General features: G+C 35.1%; 2 protein-coding genes and 2 long non-coding RNA genes across 8 annotated transcripts; 1 reads left to right on the forward strand and 3 right to left on the reverse strand.

Moving 5' to 3' along the window:
* Nucleotides 1-443: 443 nt before the first annotated feature.
* Nucleotides 444-3,681, forward strand: LOC130714893 (ACT domain-containing protein ACR8-like). Its single transcript, XM_057564866.1, has 7 exons — nucleotides 444-956; nucleotides 1,315-1,360; nucleotides 1,475-1,589; nucleotides 1,673-1,740; nucleotides 1,844-2,413; nucleotides 2,502-2,606; nucleotides 2,852-3,681. The coding sequence occupies exons 1-7, from the start codon at nucleotides 895-897 to the stop codon at nucleotides 3,212-3,214; spliced, it is 1,329 nt and encodes a 442-aa protein (XP_057420849.1). The 5' UTR covers nucleotides 444-894; the 3' UTR covers nucleotides 3,215-3,681.
* A 1,752-nt stretch (nucleotides 3,682-5,433) lies between these two features.
* On the reverse strand, nucleotides 5,434-10,106 carry LOC130713734 (AT-hook motif nuclear-localized protein 1-like). Its single transcript, XM_057563531.1, has 5 exons — nucleotides 9,225-10,106; nucleotides 7,322-7,389; nucleotides 6,956-7,087; nucleotides 6,605-6,766; nucleotides 5,434-6,021 (listed from the first exon to the last, which is right to left on the reverse strand). The coding sequence occupies exons 1-5, from the start codon at nucleotides 9,598-9,600 to the stop codon at nucleotides 5,788-5,790; spliced, it is 972 nt and encodes a 323-aa protein (XP_057419514.1). The 5' UTR covers nucleotides 9,601-10,106; the 3' UTR covers nucleotides 5,434-5,787.
* Nucleotides 10,107-12,836: 2,730 nt separating this feature from the next.
* Nucleotides 12,837-15,814, reverse strand: LOC130713663 (uncharacterized). 5 transcript variants are annotated; one of them, XR_009010946.1, is made up of 5 exons: nucleotides 15,307-15,814; nucleotides 14,582-14,706; nucleotides 14,250-14,336; nucleotides 14,007-14,147; nucleotides 12,837-13,228 (listed from the first exon to the last, which is right to left on the reverse strand). It is a non-coding gene; the product is annotated as an uncharacterized LOC130713663 (long non-coding RNA). The 5 variants fall into 5 exon arrangements; XR_009010950.1 differs by having other exon boundaries at nucleotides 14,250-14,706; XR_009010947.1 differs by lacking the exon at nucleotides 15,307-15,814 and having other exon boundaries at nucleotides 14,582-14,988.
* A 1,053-nt stretch (nucleotides 15,815-16,867) lies between these two features.
* On the reverse strand, nucleotides 16,868-18,215 carry LOC130715443 (uncharacterized). Its single transcript, XR_009011670.1, has 3 exons — nucleotides 17,938-18,215; nucleotides 17,483-17,573; nucleotides 16,868-17,321 (listed from the first exon to the last, which is right to left on the reverse strand). It is a non-coding gene; the product is annotated as an uncharacterized LOC130715443 (long non-coding RNA).
* Nucleotides 18,216-19,311: the final 1,096 nt, after the last annotated feature.

A 19,311-nucleotide genomic window follows, 5' to 3' on the forward strand; every position in this document is an offset into this window, starting at 1 on the left:
GATTACTCGATTATTACCGCTGGGTCCACACCGCCACGTGGCTCCATCTCACCCGTTAATCAAAGAATGGCTTACCTTCCCTTCGTTGTTGCGTTGAGTCCAAAGCGCCACGTGTGATCCCAGCTGGAGCCTTAACAACCTTGTTTGGTGTGTTGGTTGACCCGTCGGTGAAATGAAATGAACAGTAAAAACGGCAAGTCCGGTCAGCACGGGCAGAGACATTAAATTAAAATCTGATTAATTAATAAAATAAGCTAAAATAAAGGCATAAAGGTAGTAGTAGTAGTAGGAATAAAATAAATGAATGTTGTAAATATAAATAGTGAGTTTCTGCAAGAAAGCATGTGCTGTGGTTTTTAAGGAAGAGACAGAGGCAGAGTGAAGAGATCATCATATCAATCAAAGGGGAGTTGGGTTTGGCACCCCACCTATGGGGCTTGGCACCCCACTTTATCAAATACGGAATTTAAAATTCCGTATTCTCCCTATTGAATACGAAACTTAAAATTCCGTACTGTATTTAAGCATGCGTGTCACATTTTCAACCACTCATTATATACTAAAACAGATACGGAATTTTATTTTCCGTATTGATACGGAACTTTAAATTCCGTATTTAATAAAATGGGGTGCAAAGCCTAAGGGGTGGGGCACCAAACTCAATTCCCCAATCAAAGCGAGGGTTGCGGAAGAGTAGTAACTCTCTCACTCTCACAATATCACAACGCTCTACTACACAGTTTGGTAAGAAGGGTAATGCATTAAAAGCCCACCGTTTTGAATTTTCACCAACGTCGTTTCAGAAGGTGGTGGTTATTACTACATATAACCGCAATCTCGCTACCGTTTCCTATCAGAATTTCCCTCTTTTCTCTCCTCTCTCCGGCGAAGAAGATGGAAAGGTCTGGTTGTACGGACGAGTATGAAAAACTCGTGATTCGCATGAGCACACCCAGGTTTGTCTCTTATCTTCAACCTTTCTCTTATTTTCAGTTTTAGTCCCTTTTGTTTGAGGTTTTTCTGTATGATAGTTTGAGATTCATCACTGAATTGCTTCATTTTTTGTTGAACTCTGTTGCTATGTTCATGGGAATGACTTTTACCCTGGTTCATGACTCATGTGTGTTGTTGTCAAAAGTCGTGAAAAATTCTCAAAAGACGGGAAAAGTGGTTTTTTCTCCTAATTCCGACCGACTTTTTCAAATTTATAACAATTTTTTGACTTTTCTGTGCTTGCATGTGAGACTCTATCTACTTTTTTCTTCCAGAATGTGTTTGTGATTTCACTAACTTTGACTATTTTGCTTGATTCAGGGTTGTGATTGACAATTCTGTGTGTTCCGGTGAAACAATAGTCAAGGTAAGTTTCATAAAAAAATCATTTTTCTCCTTCACAAATTGGGGGTTTTCTAGTGTAAAATGTAAATCAGGGAGATTGGACTCTAATTTTTGTCTGATTTGGTGGAATTTGCAGTTTGATAGCGCTAGGAATCATGGGATTCTTTTGGAAGCAGTACAAGTGCTTACTGATCTTAACCTTTCGATTAAGAAGGCATATGTTTCCTCTGATGGAAGGTGGTTCATGGATGGTAAGCTTATTTTTTCATTCTCTTTCTTTTGCTGTGCTAATTTCGATTTCGCGTACGCTGAAATTCGGGTGTTCAATGTTCAGTTTTCCATGTAACGGATCAAAATGGGAACAAGCTAACAGATGAGAGCGTTTTAAGATATATTGAACAGGTATTAATTGTGGAAAATTGTTGCTTTACAGGTTCTAATGCAGTTTTTTATCAAAATTGATTGAATTTCTCACAGTTTGAATTTTCTCTGTATGTTATTTCAGTCACTTGGTGGCATTCACGATGGGATAACCATTCATAAAAATGGTTTCACTGCTCTCGAATTAACGGGCACAGACCGTGTTGGTCTTCTCTCGGAGGTGTTTGCTGTTCTTGCTGACTTGCAATGCAATGTGGTGGATGCTAAGGTTTGGACACACAATGGCCGGATCGCCTCCCTAATTCATGTGAAAGACTGCAATTCCGGGACCCCAATTGAGGAGGATCCTCAGAAAATTAATAAGCTTGAAGCACGTTTAAGAAATGTTTTGAAGGGAGACAATGACATAAGGGGTGCGAAAACTTCCATCTTTAATGCTGTCATCCACCCTGATAGAAGGCTCCACCAAATGATGTTTGCTGATCGTGATTACCAGTGGAAACCCATATTCAAGGGTGCTTCTGGTACCTCATTAGTGGCCGTCCAAAATTGGGCAGAAAGGGGTTATTCGGTTGTTTATGTTCAGTGCAAGGATCGAACTAAGCTTTTGTTTGATGTTGTGTGCAATTTGACAGACATGGAATATGTTGTGTTCCATGCCACTATCAATACAACAAGTGACCAAGCATACCAGGTGATTATTATTGGACATGAGATGCATTGCCTTTTGTGCTTGCACTTGGTTTATATGTTGAATTAACATAAATAATTCGTCATCACAGGAGTTTTATATTAGACATAAGGATGGCACCCCAATTAGTTCAGAACCGGAGCGTCAACGTGTAATTCAATGCTTGCAAGCTGCGGTGGAAAGAAGGGCTTCTGAGGTAAAGTATCCTTTTTTTTCACTTTTTCTTTTGTTGAATTATTTTAACTTATAACCTTGTGATATGAACCTAAACTCACTAAGATCAATAGCATGCTCACGATCGGCTTTTCTTTAATTAGAATCAATTCCGGCACCTAGAAACTACTCGCATATGCTTATTCCCAAAATTGATTTTAGCTTCAGAATTAACTGTTTAAGATTTTCCAAACACGCCATAATTAATTGCCAATTCTTTGAATACAGGGTGTTAAGCTAGAGTTGTGCACGGAAGACAGGCCGGGGCTTCTAGCTGAGGTGATGAGAACTTTCCGAGAGAATGGGTTGAATGTGACAAGGGCTGAGATATCTACCACAGGGGACAAAGCTGCAAATGTTTTCTATGTGACAGATGCAATAGGATACACACCTGACCCAAAAATCATAGAATCTGTGAGGCAGAAAATTGGTTTAAGCAATTTGAAAGTGAAAGAGTTGCCATTTGTGTGTCATGAGAAGGTTGAGAGGGAAGATCAATCAGTTGGAGTTGGTGGGGCAGTGTTGTTGTGCCTGGGGAGCCTCGTCAGAAGGAACCTGTACAATTTGGGTTTGATCAAATCATTTTCTTAAAGCAGAAAAGGTGGGGAAGAGAGGGAATTTTGGAGTGTGGGAGATACTTTCAACTTTTAATAGGCATAATATTCTTTGCTTCAGGTTTGGACTTTGTGTACATAAGAAGAAAAAGGTGGAATTTGGTGATAGTTGAATTTTCACTTGGTTGTGTTGGATTTGGTAGGTGAAAACTAACTACATATACAGCTGGAGGGATGGGGCCTCTACCATTTTAAATGCTTTGCGTGAAGAAAGGAAGAGAGTGGGGATTGCATAAGTGGTTGTTGTCCTTGGTCGTGAGGTTGTGAAATTGAAAAATATATTCTTTGGTAGATCAGGAAGTTTAGGTAGAGGCAGAACAGATTGGGTTCATATTCACTAATATGTGTACATAACGACGTTTCATTTATTATTATTATTATTTTTTTTGTCAATATGCATTGAGGAATTTGGGATGATCTTTCACTGGATACGCAGTGGGCCTATATTTAAAAAGACTTGTCACTTCTGGTAGACAATCCCCTACATGACCTTTGTGTTTTGGGCTTCTCTGAATAATATCATATGCAAAGCATTTATTGATTAAAAAAGAAAAAGCAAAACATCTAAAGATTAGTTGTTGTCAAAAAACAAAGTCTGATCACCTAATTTTCCTTCTTGAATAATTCAAGTATTGAGGGCTGAGAAAGAATTTGTCTTCTAGTTCACAAAGTTCAAACTTTGAATACAATTCCTGAGCGAACGGCCTTTGGAAATTCTGCGTGAACGGCCCTACATGAAATGAGAATGGAAGGTGGAATTTCACTATAACGAGGGAGCTCATTACTAACATAGAATGCTTGCTAAAATAGAATTACGAGTTACAATTGACACGAACATTGTGGAGAATGAGATTTGCAAGCGAATGATGCACAAGCTTCGCATATGGAGCCACTAACGTGTCAACATCTATAATTCGCACACCCGCACAGGGAGAATAAGGGCTGAAAACGGGCACGACAATCTGCTGCGGCCTTACTATCTCAATGAATATGCCTAAAAACCACCTTCTAATTCTGTTGGAGTAGCGACTTCATTAAGGACATGGAGAAATCTTAAAATTATATGAATCCTCCAAGACTAACAATAACTCAGCACAATCCACTTCACCAATAACGTCCCTAAAGCCCTTGTACCAAGCAATAGAGAGACCATCCTACATCGCATTGGCTTCCGCCTTGAACGAGTTGCCCCGAACCTCATAAGATGTAAATCCCAAAAACCACTTGCCACCACTTGCCATGATCATCTGTCATGAGATCTCTCCAACCCATTCAACATCAAGCTCTCGGAAGCTCCCATCCACATTCAATTTAATCGAACCTGCCGAAGGCGGAGGCCAACACAACATAGAAGGAACTCCCTGACCTCAGGAATCTGAGGAGCCAAGTAGCACAAGAACTCATCATGACACACTCTACATGATGCTTCTTGCAATGGCCACAAATGGTCCTAAAAAATCATATTGTTCCGTCATTTCCACACTCCACAAAGGCACGAAACAAACCTAATCCCGCGACTGCTATGAGCCCAAGAGATAATCCAAAAGCTGCAAGTCCATAAACTGAAAATTACTCCAAGCAAGGGCCCCAACTTTCAGCCACAATTCTCTAGAATGGGGCAATCCCTGAGGCAATGTAGGCTATCATAGAGGGGTGAAGAACACTGAGTACACGCCGCAGCCCGTAGAAGTTGCTAAATTACACCTGAATTTGTTTGCATTAACTTGCAAGGCATTGTGCATAGTGAGCCAAACAAACATACACACCTTTTCCGGGACCTGTTATTTCTAAATCCAACCCCATAAAGCACCAACTTGAGCTGCGCTATTATTCTGGTCATGCATTAAGCGTCCCTAACAGTATATAATCCGTTGCTATTGTTCTCCCATGTCCATTTATCTGCATTATTATGTACCAATCTAGGAGTGATAGTATGATACAAGTTCGCAATTTCACTAGGCAAGGAGGTGCAGACATGATTAAGTGACCAAGAATTCTCATGGATCAGATCATGGAGATGCAATATTCAGTATCAGAATGTGGATAAAAGCGAAAAGTGAAATATTACAATACAATATTACATTGTATATTTGGGTAGTTTAGTCGTAATATTTTTAAGATTTTTTATGTTATTTAAGTGAATTTGAATTTGTCTATTTAAATCTTACATAGTACTACTAATAAAGTTTTATCAAATGTAAATGATCATTCTCAAATTGGCGACTTTGTCATAATGACAGTGAACCATAATCTATCATTACAAAGGATATCTAATCAGGAACCACTATGACATCAAAACATTCTTCATAGCACAATATCAAGAATTAAAAGAACAGACATATCTAATCATCTAACTCAAATTCTACCTGGAAAGAACCTGGTAAAACTCTAAGAACATGCTGGTCCTTGATACTGAGTCAATTAAAAACCTTACAGACACAACACAACAAACAAGGGGAAACAAGGGGAAAGCGAGCCAACACTAGGAATTCCATTACAACGTTGTCAGCAGCTAAATGCAGATGGAGGATGACGCTGAAGCCTCATCAATTACCCTCCAGGAAGTGATACATTATTGTCGGCTGGTTTATTATTGGCATGATCAGCTGACACAGCAGACCAATTATCTCCGCGGAAGGAAGTTGTTGATTGTAGAATAGTTACTGGATCAAGAGTTGATACAGGAACAGCTGAAGTAACTGTCACAGTTGATATATCCTCATGTTTATGTTTTTTTGTGTTCTGCTCATGTTGGTTTCCTGCCAGAAAACTTCCTACCACTACCTGATACATATCAATCAATAGAAAAATAGTATGATCATTGATCAGAATCAAATAAACCTGTTTAGTACTAGCTAATGCATGTTGCTCGAAATGGGATTGTCATCTTATTCCATCAAAGATATATTGTGACATAACAATCCTATTAATAGCGTGTTTGGATCGGTGCTGACACGGTCTAAAGCACGACAGCTCCAGAGACTACACTTTATAGTTTATTCTCAGAAATGATTATAAGACTTACACCGCAGAACCAAATACGCTGTAAGTGGTCATTCTTTAGTAAGTGAAGCATGTTAGACTATTACACATTTGATTTTAGGATCAAGATCTTATGTTCCTAAATTGCCTCAATTTACTGACTCACCAATGAAATCTTGCTATATCAATTAAATAAAGACATAAGTCGGACAATCATAAATTTACATGGTGATTTTTTATTGACATGTCAAAATTTTATTTGCATGACAGAAAATGAGACCCAGTTTCTGGACAGAAGATTCTAATCCTTGATTTCAGACCTATATGCTTGATTTCAGAGCTTAAGAAAAGGGGAAGCAAATGAATTCATGAATAGAATAGCAACCTGCACAGGACTTGCAGCAATCAACAGGCCAGCTACTCCCCCGCCTACAACGCGTCCATCAGGACCTGCTAAAGAGACGCTCATGCCACCGGATCTGCTTCGTGTTCCTCCACTTTCACTCAGCATGAATGAACCAGATAGAGACAGAATTTCAAACCGTCCCTGTAGAAACAGCAGCAAAGAAGATGATATATATGCCAGTATGTGATAGACAGCAGTAGTTTCAAAAGGCTAAAGAAGTAGTAGTACTTCTCAAACATGAATCCAGAATGAAAGGAAACAACAACAGTTTTAACCAGGTTTATGAAATGAAAAATCATACTATAAATTTAAATTGCATAAATTCTTCACCTCATATGTCAATGTGCCCCCAGAAGAGTCAGGTTGACGAAGTGTGACACTTGATATGACACCATTTGCGGAAAGAATGCATATAGCTCGAGGCCCTTGCTGAGAAAATGATATTACCTTCATAGTAACATCCTAACATAACCAAAAGTAAACTAGTTGGTACCAGTCAGACAATTTTCCAGTTATTGTGGTAAAATAATGAACATTTTCGGTGTCATAGATGCAATGATTATTTTTGGTGAAAATTTGTGCTTCTACCAAAGTAAAATATCAGATAAGTATCACCAACAATAATTTTGTTAGAAGCATTTTTCACTTAGATAACAGGAGTACAGCAAAGTTATATAGAAATTTTCTAACACTTACCTCCCCAGTATTAACAGTGATGACATGGGGTGTAAAATTACCACCAACAGAGCATGCGACCCATTCACCTGAAAAAGGTAAATGAATTTCATTATTTAATCATCAAATTAGAAATGATAAACAGTGTATGAGTCTTTATGATAAGGCATCTCTAATATAGGCCAGATAAAGAAAGGGAATATTTGAGATTCTGCTATAAAACTAATCTTATTTTTATTATTTGCTAAAAACTACTAAAACTCTGCATGAGATTTTCAAATCAATGGCACAACAAATTTATTTCCTCTGTTAACCTTCAAACCAGGGCATTCTAAAGTTACTTAACCCCTTCCTAATGGACTAAAATTTGACATTCCAATTTATTATGCATACTTTGTGATCAACCAGTTCGTTTCCTAATTAATCTCAGATGATTGCACGTCTGAGTATCCTAAAAACAATCCATATGACAAGGACCACGTAACTGCACCAGCTAAATACTAAGTACAGAGCGAAGTTGATGTGAGAAGACAGTAAAAGAGTTGATGTCAAAGTCCCAATTTCGGTGTCTTCTTCCATGTCTCATAAATAAAATTGTGTCTTTTACATAAATATGACATTACCTGAGTGGTTTTTGAATAATCTGGCAAAAATTAATCAGTGAAACAGCAAAGATCACACTAAAATAGGACAGAGGATTTGGGTTCAATGTAAACTTGGACTTTGGACATCTTCACAAACAACAATACACAGTGCACTATAATTCTATTAAAGCCTTCAATGACTCTAGCTCATTCCTAGAAAGCATCACAACTAGATCCAACCCCAAAAAAAGATTTTAGGGGTGGAAATATGGTTTGCCATTTTCATGATTTAAATCTAACATTCATTCTAATTTTGTGATCCAAGTCTAGTACTATGTGACAACCTACTAGCTTATCTACAAGCATATTTAATGAAAAATTGAGGTTAGTAGACAAACGGACTAATAAATCTTTCTACATTTTATTATATTTTCATTTATTTATATTATTAATAATAATAATATTATGTAAACACACCAACTAATCTGATTTTCAATGACTCGCTCATACCTAGAAAGCTTTTATGTCCAGTTTCTGAAGCTAATGCCCATTTGAGAATACAGCTTAATTAAGCGCTTATGGTCATAAGCGCTTATGACATAAGCGCTTATTCATAAATTATTTTTAAAAATTTATTGAAATAAATTGAAAATAAGCTATATATAAGCATAAACTCTTTTTCATAAGTTATCCTGAGTAGCTTATGATAGTCATAAGTTGTTTGCATAAGTTTTCCCAAACTCTTACCCAAGCACTTATATTATTAGATAAACTCAAATGAACTCTTCCAAACATGACCTATATTTAGCAGTTTTAGTTAATCAAATTTATAAAAAAAATCTAAGCTCAACCTTTTTAATAAATGAGTCACACCCGACATTTAATGGATAAGGCCGCGAGCCCCTGATCAACCCACCGGCCTACATCACCCGCTAATCAGCCCGCATGATGAAAACATGTATTTATGTCCTAGTCTGATCAACATCAAAATTGCAGATTTTTAACAGGTAGCAGTATTACCTACCTAAACATGGTATCCCACCCACCATCAAGATCAAGGGTTTGAACTTTGAGCTAACTTTGCTTTTCCAGCCTAACTAACAGCATCCAATCAAATTAGAGGACCCACACAAACCCTCTCTCTCAGTGAATATTTCACTTGTCTATAAGCAAAACCAAATCTCAAATAGTGATCTCAAATCTAATTTCCAACACTAACATAGAGAGACACAAGTCACAAGCACAAGCACAAGCACAATCTAAAGTAGTACTAACACTTAACACTCAAATTTAATATTCAGAAAAGAAAAAAACAAGATGAATATTCGAATCTTCATTACCTAAGTTCTCCAGCTCAAATCTGGCTTTGCTCACCGAGCTAACTGGCCGCACCACCTTCCCCCGCTTCTCCGCCGAGAAATCAATCACCGGCGGCAGCGGAGCCGAAGAGGATATCGGCTTCGGAGACAGCGGCATGGTCGCTGACCCGTCCGGTGCATACTTTCTCGGCCTGCCCCTCTTCTTCTTCACCGGCATCGTCATGGCCGCCGGAGACACCGTGACCGTCGCCGGAGTAGTCACCTGGACTGCCGCTGGAACATGTGCTGCGGATCCACCTGACGGAGCTGAGTTGTCTGTTCTCGGAGCTACATGGTACTCCGACGGAGCATCTGATCCCACCACCGTAACGCCACCACTAACTGTAACACCTTCCATATTCAGAGACTTATGAACTCACACATAGCATGGTAAATCACACATCATCAAAGTCTTCTTCTCTTCTTCTTCAAACTGGTTGAATCATTCGAAAACTCTTCACTGCTATGCTCAGTTTTTTTTTTAGAAAATACAAAATAAAATGGAAAAAGATGAAAAAATTAAGCTAAAAAATCAGATTAAAAGCTTCAGAAACTGGGCATAAAACAAGAACTAGAAATTCAAGTTTTCAACCTTGCACCATTTGCATAAACTTTGTCTTGAAATAAATTTGCTGGTAAACATGAAACAAAATGAGAAAAATAAATAAAACTGGAATTTTCTGGAGGAAAATAATATTTGAGATGGGGAAAAATATTGACACTGTGAAGTAAGTAAGAGTGGAATATGAAAAAATTTGAGTTTCCAATGGAAAAGAAAATGGCTAGATAAAATGAATACTTGTTTTGCTGTTCAGGTAATTGGGTTTCCTAACTTTCCTAACACTGTCCAAATCTAGATTAAAAAAATAAATGAGGAAAAGGAGATATACTAGATGGGAGTATAAATATTAAATGAATAAATCATATTTAAAGAAAATAATTAGTATTTGGTGATGGTTGGAATCTGGTGGAGAAATATATTAAAGTTGTTGAGAGGGGCTTTCTCTTTCTTTCCCTCTTTTTAAAATATGTATTTGTGTAAATATATGGACAAATAAAAGAATCACCACACATGTTGATGTTACTATATGATATTATTAGGTGGATGAAAAAGTAAAATAGGTTGCCAAGAAATAAAGGAACTATCCTGGAAAGGAAAAAGAAAGGCATGATAGGCAGTCTCCTAAGGCAAGCCATGTATCATAATAGCCAAACAGGGGGTTAGGGTTATGGTATAAATGGTATACAATAAATATTGAGTTGAGTGACAATAAAACTGCCAAAATGGGGCTCTAGTGACATCTTTGATCAACCCACTTTTTGAGTACATTGGGTTGGAAAAACATAAACTCATATTTATATAAGTTTATTTTGCTCAGCTCATCTAACTTAATAAACAAAATAGATTAAACCGAAATGAAACTAATCAGCTAATGAGCCAACTCATTTTTATTTTATTTAAATTTTTATTTTTAGTCAATAGAAAATGGTTTCAATATAATAATAACATGACTCAGTTTTTATTAAGGAAAAATTATTTTTATACATTTTGTTTTGAAATATTATTTTTTAAATAAAAGTGAATCAGTTCATTTAACCCTATTTTCTTTATAAGCTCACCCTCAACCCAGTTTATTTATTTTCCAACTCATGGTGAGTTAGATTGAATGATCCAGAGTAACTTATTTATTATTTGTTAATTAGAAGAGAAAAAAAAATATAGTGCCTCACTTTGACTGGTGGAAGTGGCATCATTAAATATTTTGAATAAATATTTAGTGTTAATATAAAAATGGCGAACGAAAAAATAAAACAAAAAGGAGCAATGAGTTGCGGCCACGCTTTCGCTTTTTTCACGCCTAATCTAAGCTTTATTTATTACTGGAATAAATGGGAAAGCAAGGCATTCATAGTTTCATACAATGAGATATTTGTAAGGGAAAAAGGGATAAAGAAAGATAAAGCTTAAGATAAATGGTACAGAAAAATTATATTAAAAAAACTCTATTAGAAACTACCTTCTTTTTTACTTGTGAAATACTCCTTTACCTAATCGTTATCTCATTTCAAGCACCCTCTTTTCCTTTTAAATTTTTGATTCAAAAGTATATTTTATTAATAAATTAATTACGTAAAAATTTAACAGATCCTTTTCTTATGTAGCAGGTGCAAACAAATCCGAGTTGTTGTTATTATCATTTTTTTTTTGTTATTATCAATTTATTATAATTTTCTAGTTTTTTTTGTTTGGTCAACAGTATTGCTGTTTTTTTTAGAGGAATATTGCTGAAAGTTTGATGTAGAATTTTTATTGTTTTTCCAAAAAAAAATAATCATTTACCATATGACTCAAGCCCATTTCACTAACTGCAACATATATTAATATATTTCTTTTCTTATAATATACTCAACTAGTATTATACCCGTTTGTCCGTGCGATGCACGGATGATTTTTTACGAACTCCACTGTTAATTACAATTATTGAGTATTTGATATATATGGAATAATACAATGATGTATTTACTAAGACGTACAATTTCAATTAGTCAAACACTTATATCTCATTATTATCTTATGTTTATGTTTAAATGTTTTATCTTTCTTATATATATGAATTAGATGAGTTTCAAATGTAAATTGTGTTTGACCCCTGTCGACTTGCACTTTGGCGCAATCTTTACGGTAAAAGATGAAAAGTTGACTGAAATGTAATAACATATTAGACTGTGAGAAAGATATTTGAAACTAAAAGAAAATATTTACACATCAAAGAGTATTATTCATATCTCACTTTCTTTCCTATCTCATTTCCACACATTTCTCTATTTTCTCTTCCTATATATCTAAGGTGGATGTGGATAAGAAGTGTCAACAAAACATTATTCAATGACCTTGCAAATGAGCTTACATGCATTAAAATGCAAAAGACAAGTGATCCTAGTTCCTTAAAAGTGAAGTTACATGCACTAAAATCCTCCAATTAACTTAATTGGTTTCTTAAATTCTGTAGGTAATGCCCAAAGATTTTAGCAACAATTTATTGTTATTCTGTTAACCTGTACTGGTCCAGCTATAATCACTCTCGTTAGTATAGGTGTGTTATGTGTGCTTTTGTGGTTTTTGATTATGATGGTAGCTAAAAAAACAACTCACCCTGGAATCAACTTTCATTTAGAGACCAAAATTGTTCAATTTGACTCAACTCTCAAGCATCTCTCTAGCTAGAAGATTTTAATGATGTCACTGAAAAGAAAAGATTAAATTTTATGATTGTCAAACCACATTAAACATATACTTGGTTTTTTAAGAGATAGGATACAGAAAGAAAAAGGACAAAAAAACTGTAATACAAAGCTGATAAGATTAAAAAACATTGTCGTTCACATAGCTCTTTGAAAGTTTGTCGGTTGTTAGCTAATTAAAAAAAAAAAAGCATAACAGTATAGACAATGATTTAGCAATCACACAATCAAAAAAATTGATTAACCTTGGCCAAAGAGATTAAAGTTAAAATTTTGAAATTAGAGCTTGTGTGATATTCACACTTATAATATCTCTTTATTAAAGTAGATTCTTTTTTTTTTAAGGTGAAATATAGTTTAACAATATTATTCATATCATGTCTAAGTCTTTTGTTTTTCGGCACAGTATCAAATGAGAATATGTAGCCTTTTCATGATCACCTTCCTTCAAATATCCCTTTATCCAATTCCCTCACATATGATCATCTAACACCATCACACTAAAGCTATTACTCATTATCCCTATCTACCAATAGTTGTATGAGACAACCAACCAACTATTCTATATCTGTATAAATATTTTCATCACGTTTAAAAGCTGCAGTTTGTCATGAGCCATTTTCAACAGGTTTAACAGCATCAACACCTCAAGGAATGGATTCTTTCAACTTCTATAGTCCTCTTTGCTAATTCATCCATTTGCATCTCTTCCTCATCAAGTTCATGCAATAGAGCTTCAATTTCTGCAATACACCATTAAATTTCAGAAACATTGCCAGTTCTTATTTATAAAAATATAATACATATTTACTTCTCTAAAGACACAGAATCACACACTACACACATTGGTATATGGCAGGCATCAAATCATTTTAAGATCTCACTTTATCCTCTAACTGAAGTGCAGTTACTTGCCTATTTTGTAGCTCACTCCCTTTCTGATAAATTTTCTTCTCAATATTTGATATAACATTGTGCATAAGGAGATATAGAAATCCCCAACTATAGAAAAGCATAAATTCAAAATTGCAATACATTATGAAAGAAGAAAACCAGAGTTGTGATTATAAGCTTGTTTGTTCGATTTTGAATTGAAACTATAAAAGATAAATTGAAGAGTGAGGCAACGTCTAACAAATACAATATGAGAAGCAAGATTAAAATAGACAGAATTAGTTAAGTTGATTTAAGAAAATTAATAAGAGCATAGTAATTTTCATAATCTGAAGCACTCAATGAAAATCAGAGTAGTGTTAAAAAAGATTATATAAAAACATGGACACACAGAAGAAAAAAAGTAGAAGTGTGAGCCTTATGACAGAGAGTAAAAGAAAAAATCTAATGAGATTTGGATCTTCCTTCACTCATTGATGTCTCCTTATACTAAGGAATAAGTAAAAGAAAACATGATGACCTGCAATGAAGGGTTCCAATGGAAAACATACTGCAATGAAGTGTTCCAATGGAAAAATGATCACAACTTTTCAAATTTTGCAAACACTTTCATGATCCTTGTCTTACTTTCTCTGTAGAAGGAGTGAGATTCACATCTTATCCAAAATCCAAGAATGTTTTATCTGCAAATTGATGGCCTTCACCCTATTAGCAACAGAAAACTGATTGTGGCAATTTGATAGTGGCACGAACAATAAAATAGAAACCCTGTACATTTGAAAAAAATGAATTAAAGAAATAGATAATCAGCAATCATTCACGGTAAAGAAAACACATTGCAAAATTGAATATTGTGCCATACGGCCATACCTCATTAAAATCCTTAAGCTCCTTTGGTTTTCCGTTGCTGCATGATACAAAAGTCCCTATGAAGAAGAATGAGAACTATGTGTATCCCTGCAAGTGTAACTCATAGGTAGCTTAATGTGAGAAAGAGTAAATACATGACCACAATTCATGATGATCTAAACAGTTTCATTTTCTGATTCTCCTGCACAATAATTGAGGCCTTCAACACATTCTTGCAACACATAAACACTTCTTATTGCAGTCTTTTTTAACAAAAATCTTAACTAACTACTTTCATGATGAAAAATGGAAAGTGTCAATTTTTCAATGGAAATATAAGAGGAAGAAGGAACCTGAAATCATCAACCTTATCAGCATTCTGGAACTTTCCACCTCTCAATTGGCCATTTGGATAAGATGACATTTAGATATTCTGAAGCCCAACTCTCAGCAAACACATATTTCATCCCCAAGGCACCTGCCAAATCAGAATGTGGCTTCAGCACGAAAAAGTTGAAAAACAATCTTTGAAAATAAAGCTCTTGACTCTAAAGTATCCTATTTTGAAAGAAAAAATGAACATGGCAAGAGATTAAACTACATGAATTGAAGACTTAATATAAACAAAATTTCATGTGCGAAAGAAAAAGTGAATATGCCAAAAGCTTAAACTTATCCACCAAAAGTTTAAAGATCTTTCAACAATTTTTCCAAACACGTCCACCACTTCTTTTCATGTGTGGACAGCAAGTCATGAAGTTACAGTGGCTCAGGCTTATTCAATATATAAGTCAACATAAGGGTATAAATAATGATTTTGAAACCAACAGGAGAGAGAAAATACAACAATGAGGATGCAAGATTCAAAGTCAATAATAGTTTAATGCATTTCAAAGCTTATCAACATACTAAATTGGTTTAATCTTTTAAATGCTGATAGTTTGCAAACTCATCATCAAAATCATGTTAATTTTTTTTTTAAAAGCATCAAGATCATGTTAATTAAAGCAGTTTTCTTGAATTAAAAAGAAAATCAGATTAAAACTCTATATTTCCAACACCATAAATTAATTAGTACCTGATCTTTTACTTCAATGTTATGGCTGCATGAGGAGTATTATGTGGTTTCAATTTCTTCGTGGAGATTCTTGTTATCTTTAGGAGATCCCCTACTGTGTCCCTATAGCATAAAACTATCCCATAAGGACCTTGTATTGGAAATCACAGCAAGAAAATACATCATGAAAACATAACCTTTGAATAGCTAATACATAAATTTCTTGATTAGTGGCTTCCTTATTGACTCTTAAATTCTCTGAAATGTATGTTATACTGTAATCATAGAAATATTAGGCAAGTGTTGGATCACATTTTCCTAGTAAGGGAAAGTAGGAAAGCTCCAGAAAAAGAAGAAATAAAAACAAAAACCACCTTCAATTCAGCCTTTTGCAGTTAGAAAAGCAGAGTGATGTAATGCACCTTAGCTTCTACTTTCTCCAAAAGGGAGTAATTCAACTTTTCCACATGAAATGTTTCCACAGGTTCTAGTAACTTGTAATTTACACATTTTATTGGTGATGGAGACTCAAGAGGTTCTAAATTCTAACAAACAACTCTAATTCCAAAATACAAAATTAAGCAGAAAAAAGAAATGCAGAAGCATCAGTGAATATTTGAATCCAGTAACACCAGAAAAGTCAAAAGCTGAATCCAGAATTGCAATGTCCAACACTAAATATGAAATATAAAGCCTCAATTCATTTAATAATAACCATATATCTGAATAAATAAAACTATAGAATTATAAACAGAATGAGGAAATGTGTGCTTTAAAATTCAAGATCCCTGGTCCAAGCAATGAAAGAAACTAATGTAATGAGCAATAAGCAATTATTTCTAATAGTTATTGGCAAGTAATTGGCTCTTAAATATACTTTAAGCAAGATTGAAAGTAAGAAAGATAACTGACAATAAACAATTATTTCTAATAGTTATTGGCAAGTATCAAAAAAGTAATATTATTCACGGCTTATCAGCAAATGTAATGAGGCATAAAAAAAACCTAACCCACTTATAACTCAAATTAAACTGAGTTAATCTCATAAGGCCACAAAGTTACCCCAACAATAAAAGAACATGTTCTAATTGGAACTTGTCGGTGAAAATAACAAAAAGCCACAAAGGCACTCCAAGCATGAAAGAACACGGTTGTGGTCCCATTAACAATGTTGTTTTCTTCAATGGATATTCAAGGATAGGTATTGTAGTGATTGATGGAAGGCAACAAAGAAGGAATAACCATTTCAAATAAAGGCTCTCAGTGAGAGAATCTCACTCTTGGGACTGGCCAACCCCACATAAAACCACTTTCCATGTAATTTTTGCCAACATTCCATTATACTCACTCTGTATCTAATATTTACGACTATAAAAATTCAGCCCTCAAACATCCCTAAAGTCCACCTCAGTAACCACATGAGTGAGGCTAAACAGAATATTTAGCAAATGAAATCCATATCTAAATCTGGTTAAAACTTCTTTAGTTTTCTAAATTAACGATCTTGCATAAAGACATGACACTAAATGGTACATGACATGAGATATCGCTTCTTTGATACTAAATCAGATTTCTCTACTTGCCAAGGCTTTCTTATTCTATTTGTGACATAGTTGGAAACACAATATAACTTAAAATATAAAAATACAAATTCAACCGCTGAGAAATATTTCCCTTTCCTTTAGTAGTATGACAGCATTAGTAAAAGGGAGAAAAACCTGCATTCCATCTCTTTTTGCTCTTCAAAGTAATTATTGAAGTTTTTTTATAAGCCAAAGAGTTGTATTAAAGGGAGCACAAGGGGGTGCCTCAACCCAAATACAATAGAATTACAATAGAGGAGAAAACAGAAGGAATGACTAAACTAAGACTAAAACAGAACAAAGAAAGATAAGGGAATACCAAATGCCCAAAGGATAACTACATAAACTATACATAGAGGGGTCTCTTTGTATCCATATATAGCCATAAGCCATCAACAAACCCGCAAGGCTCTCTTCCAAAGGCAAAACAGCACAACCCCAACACTCCAGAATCTGGAAATGACATAAAATACCAGAGGAGACCAGAATTATAAATATCCCAAAGTAATTATTAAAGTAATTGGTGGAAGGAAACAAAGAATATAAGGAGAAACATTGAAAATAGAGACTTTAAGTGAGAGAAGTATCTCATCTTTGTGAATGGCTAACCCCACCTAAAACAACTCTCCATGCCATTTTTGCATACATTCAATTCTTCCTTCTCTGCTTAAATCCCCAGGAAGCAAGTATGCCGCAAAGATGAACCTGCAATTTGATAATAAAATGACATAAAAATTGCCCTCCCATTCCACAGCAAGAAACAGTGAAATCAGATGAAATATGAGCATTCAAACAGAATAGGGAAATCAGATGAAATAGAGGTGGGGGTTTCAAGCAGAAGGATTGGGATATGAGAATGGTGTGAATGAGAGTTCACAACATGGGGTATTTATAGCCAAAATTTGACTATACTGACACAAACACACATCAAGCAGCTGTAATATATAAATTTTAAAAAAAATTGAAATCTCATTAACAAAAATCAATAACAGAGATAAAAGAGTTGGTGTAGTACAAAATAAATTCAACCCAATGGAGAAAATTAATGGAGATTTGGGTTGATACTGACCTTTGTTGATGCATTCAACCCTAAAAGTTGGGCAACTGATGAGAAGGGATGACGAATGAATAGTTGAGGGATTGAGGTGTAGAGACGTGAATGGTTGGAAACATCAAGCGGCGGCCGAAAGTAAAACTTCATCAGATCAATCGGAAAAGACCCACTTGATGGATTGGTGAGAAGTGGGTGGAAAGAGGAAGGATACACAGAATCACACAGGTCGGGTTTCAGATTGATGTGGAGAAAAAGAAGGATGTGGAAGAGAAATCACGAATCAGAAGGTGATGACTGGTACAGCGGGGTGGGTGGAGAAGGAGAGGAACACGCGAAATCAGTCGTAGAGATGTGGAGAAACAGTGCTGAAGTTGAAAACGACGTCGTTTTCAGTTTTCGGAGTTAAAAAAAAAATTATAAACAAAACAAAGACACGTGTCGAGCCGCTATAGGTGGTCTTCTAGCTACAGTAGTGGAAGAATAAGAAGTAGTAGATATGCTTTTCTCTTAATCTATATACTTTATAAAAGAAAATCGTTATCCACAATATTATAACACATGACACTCTAAAAATGACTTTTCTCACATCCATCTCTCTGGCTGACAAGTGTCACGGCCAGAGAGACTTTCGCACATTAATACACCTATTTAATTATTTATAATTATTCAAATCCATTTTCCCCCCTTTCAAACGATTTAATGCATTTATTTTGAAAATCAGCTTCGGTCAAACAAAATATTGAGTATTATTGGGGAAACAATTTTAAAATCTTTTTTTTAGGAACTTTCGGCCATAATATGTTTAACACACAATTACTGTGACAAAAGCTAATCCATAATTTCAGTTTAATTGGTTTTTAATCATGCAAACTAATAATTGAGAAAAAAATTATAATGAACAGTGGTTAGCATTCTGTATTCACATACTCCATGGAACCAAGCAAGAATTGAGGTTCTGGTGAAGACAGGCCAAAGAGAAAGGCAATACTATCAAATAGAAGAAATTGTGGTACTTCATCAAGTTCTTCCAACCCCAATTGTTCTACCTTAGATATCAATACCCAAGCTCTACACACACCTGCTACAATTTCAAGAAAATCATTCTCAACTCCATAAAAAAGCTCTTCCAAAAATCAGACCCAACAAGTAATCAATAGCGGTGCGAAAAAACTCATGGCTAAAGCACATCAGCCCCTTTCGAACGAAGAAAATTCTCCAATCATTGGTAATGTATATGGTTTTTTTATTTATTTTTTAGAGTGGTTATAATCACTATCGTTGGTATACATTTCATTTAATTTTATAATTTTTTATTGTAGGTTCCAGCATTATTGACAAAACTCCATTAGCGTTTTCATCTATAGCAGTGCCCCCCTTATCAGTGGAAAA

Source organism: Lotus japonicus, chromosome 4 (genome assembly GCF_012489685.1).
Source record: "Lotus japonicus ecotype B-129 chromosome 4, LjGifu_v1.2".
In the NCBI taxonomy this organism is placed as follows: Eukaryota; Viridiplantae; Streptophyta; class Magnoliopsida; order Fabales; family Fabaceae; genus Lotus; species Lotus japonicus.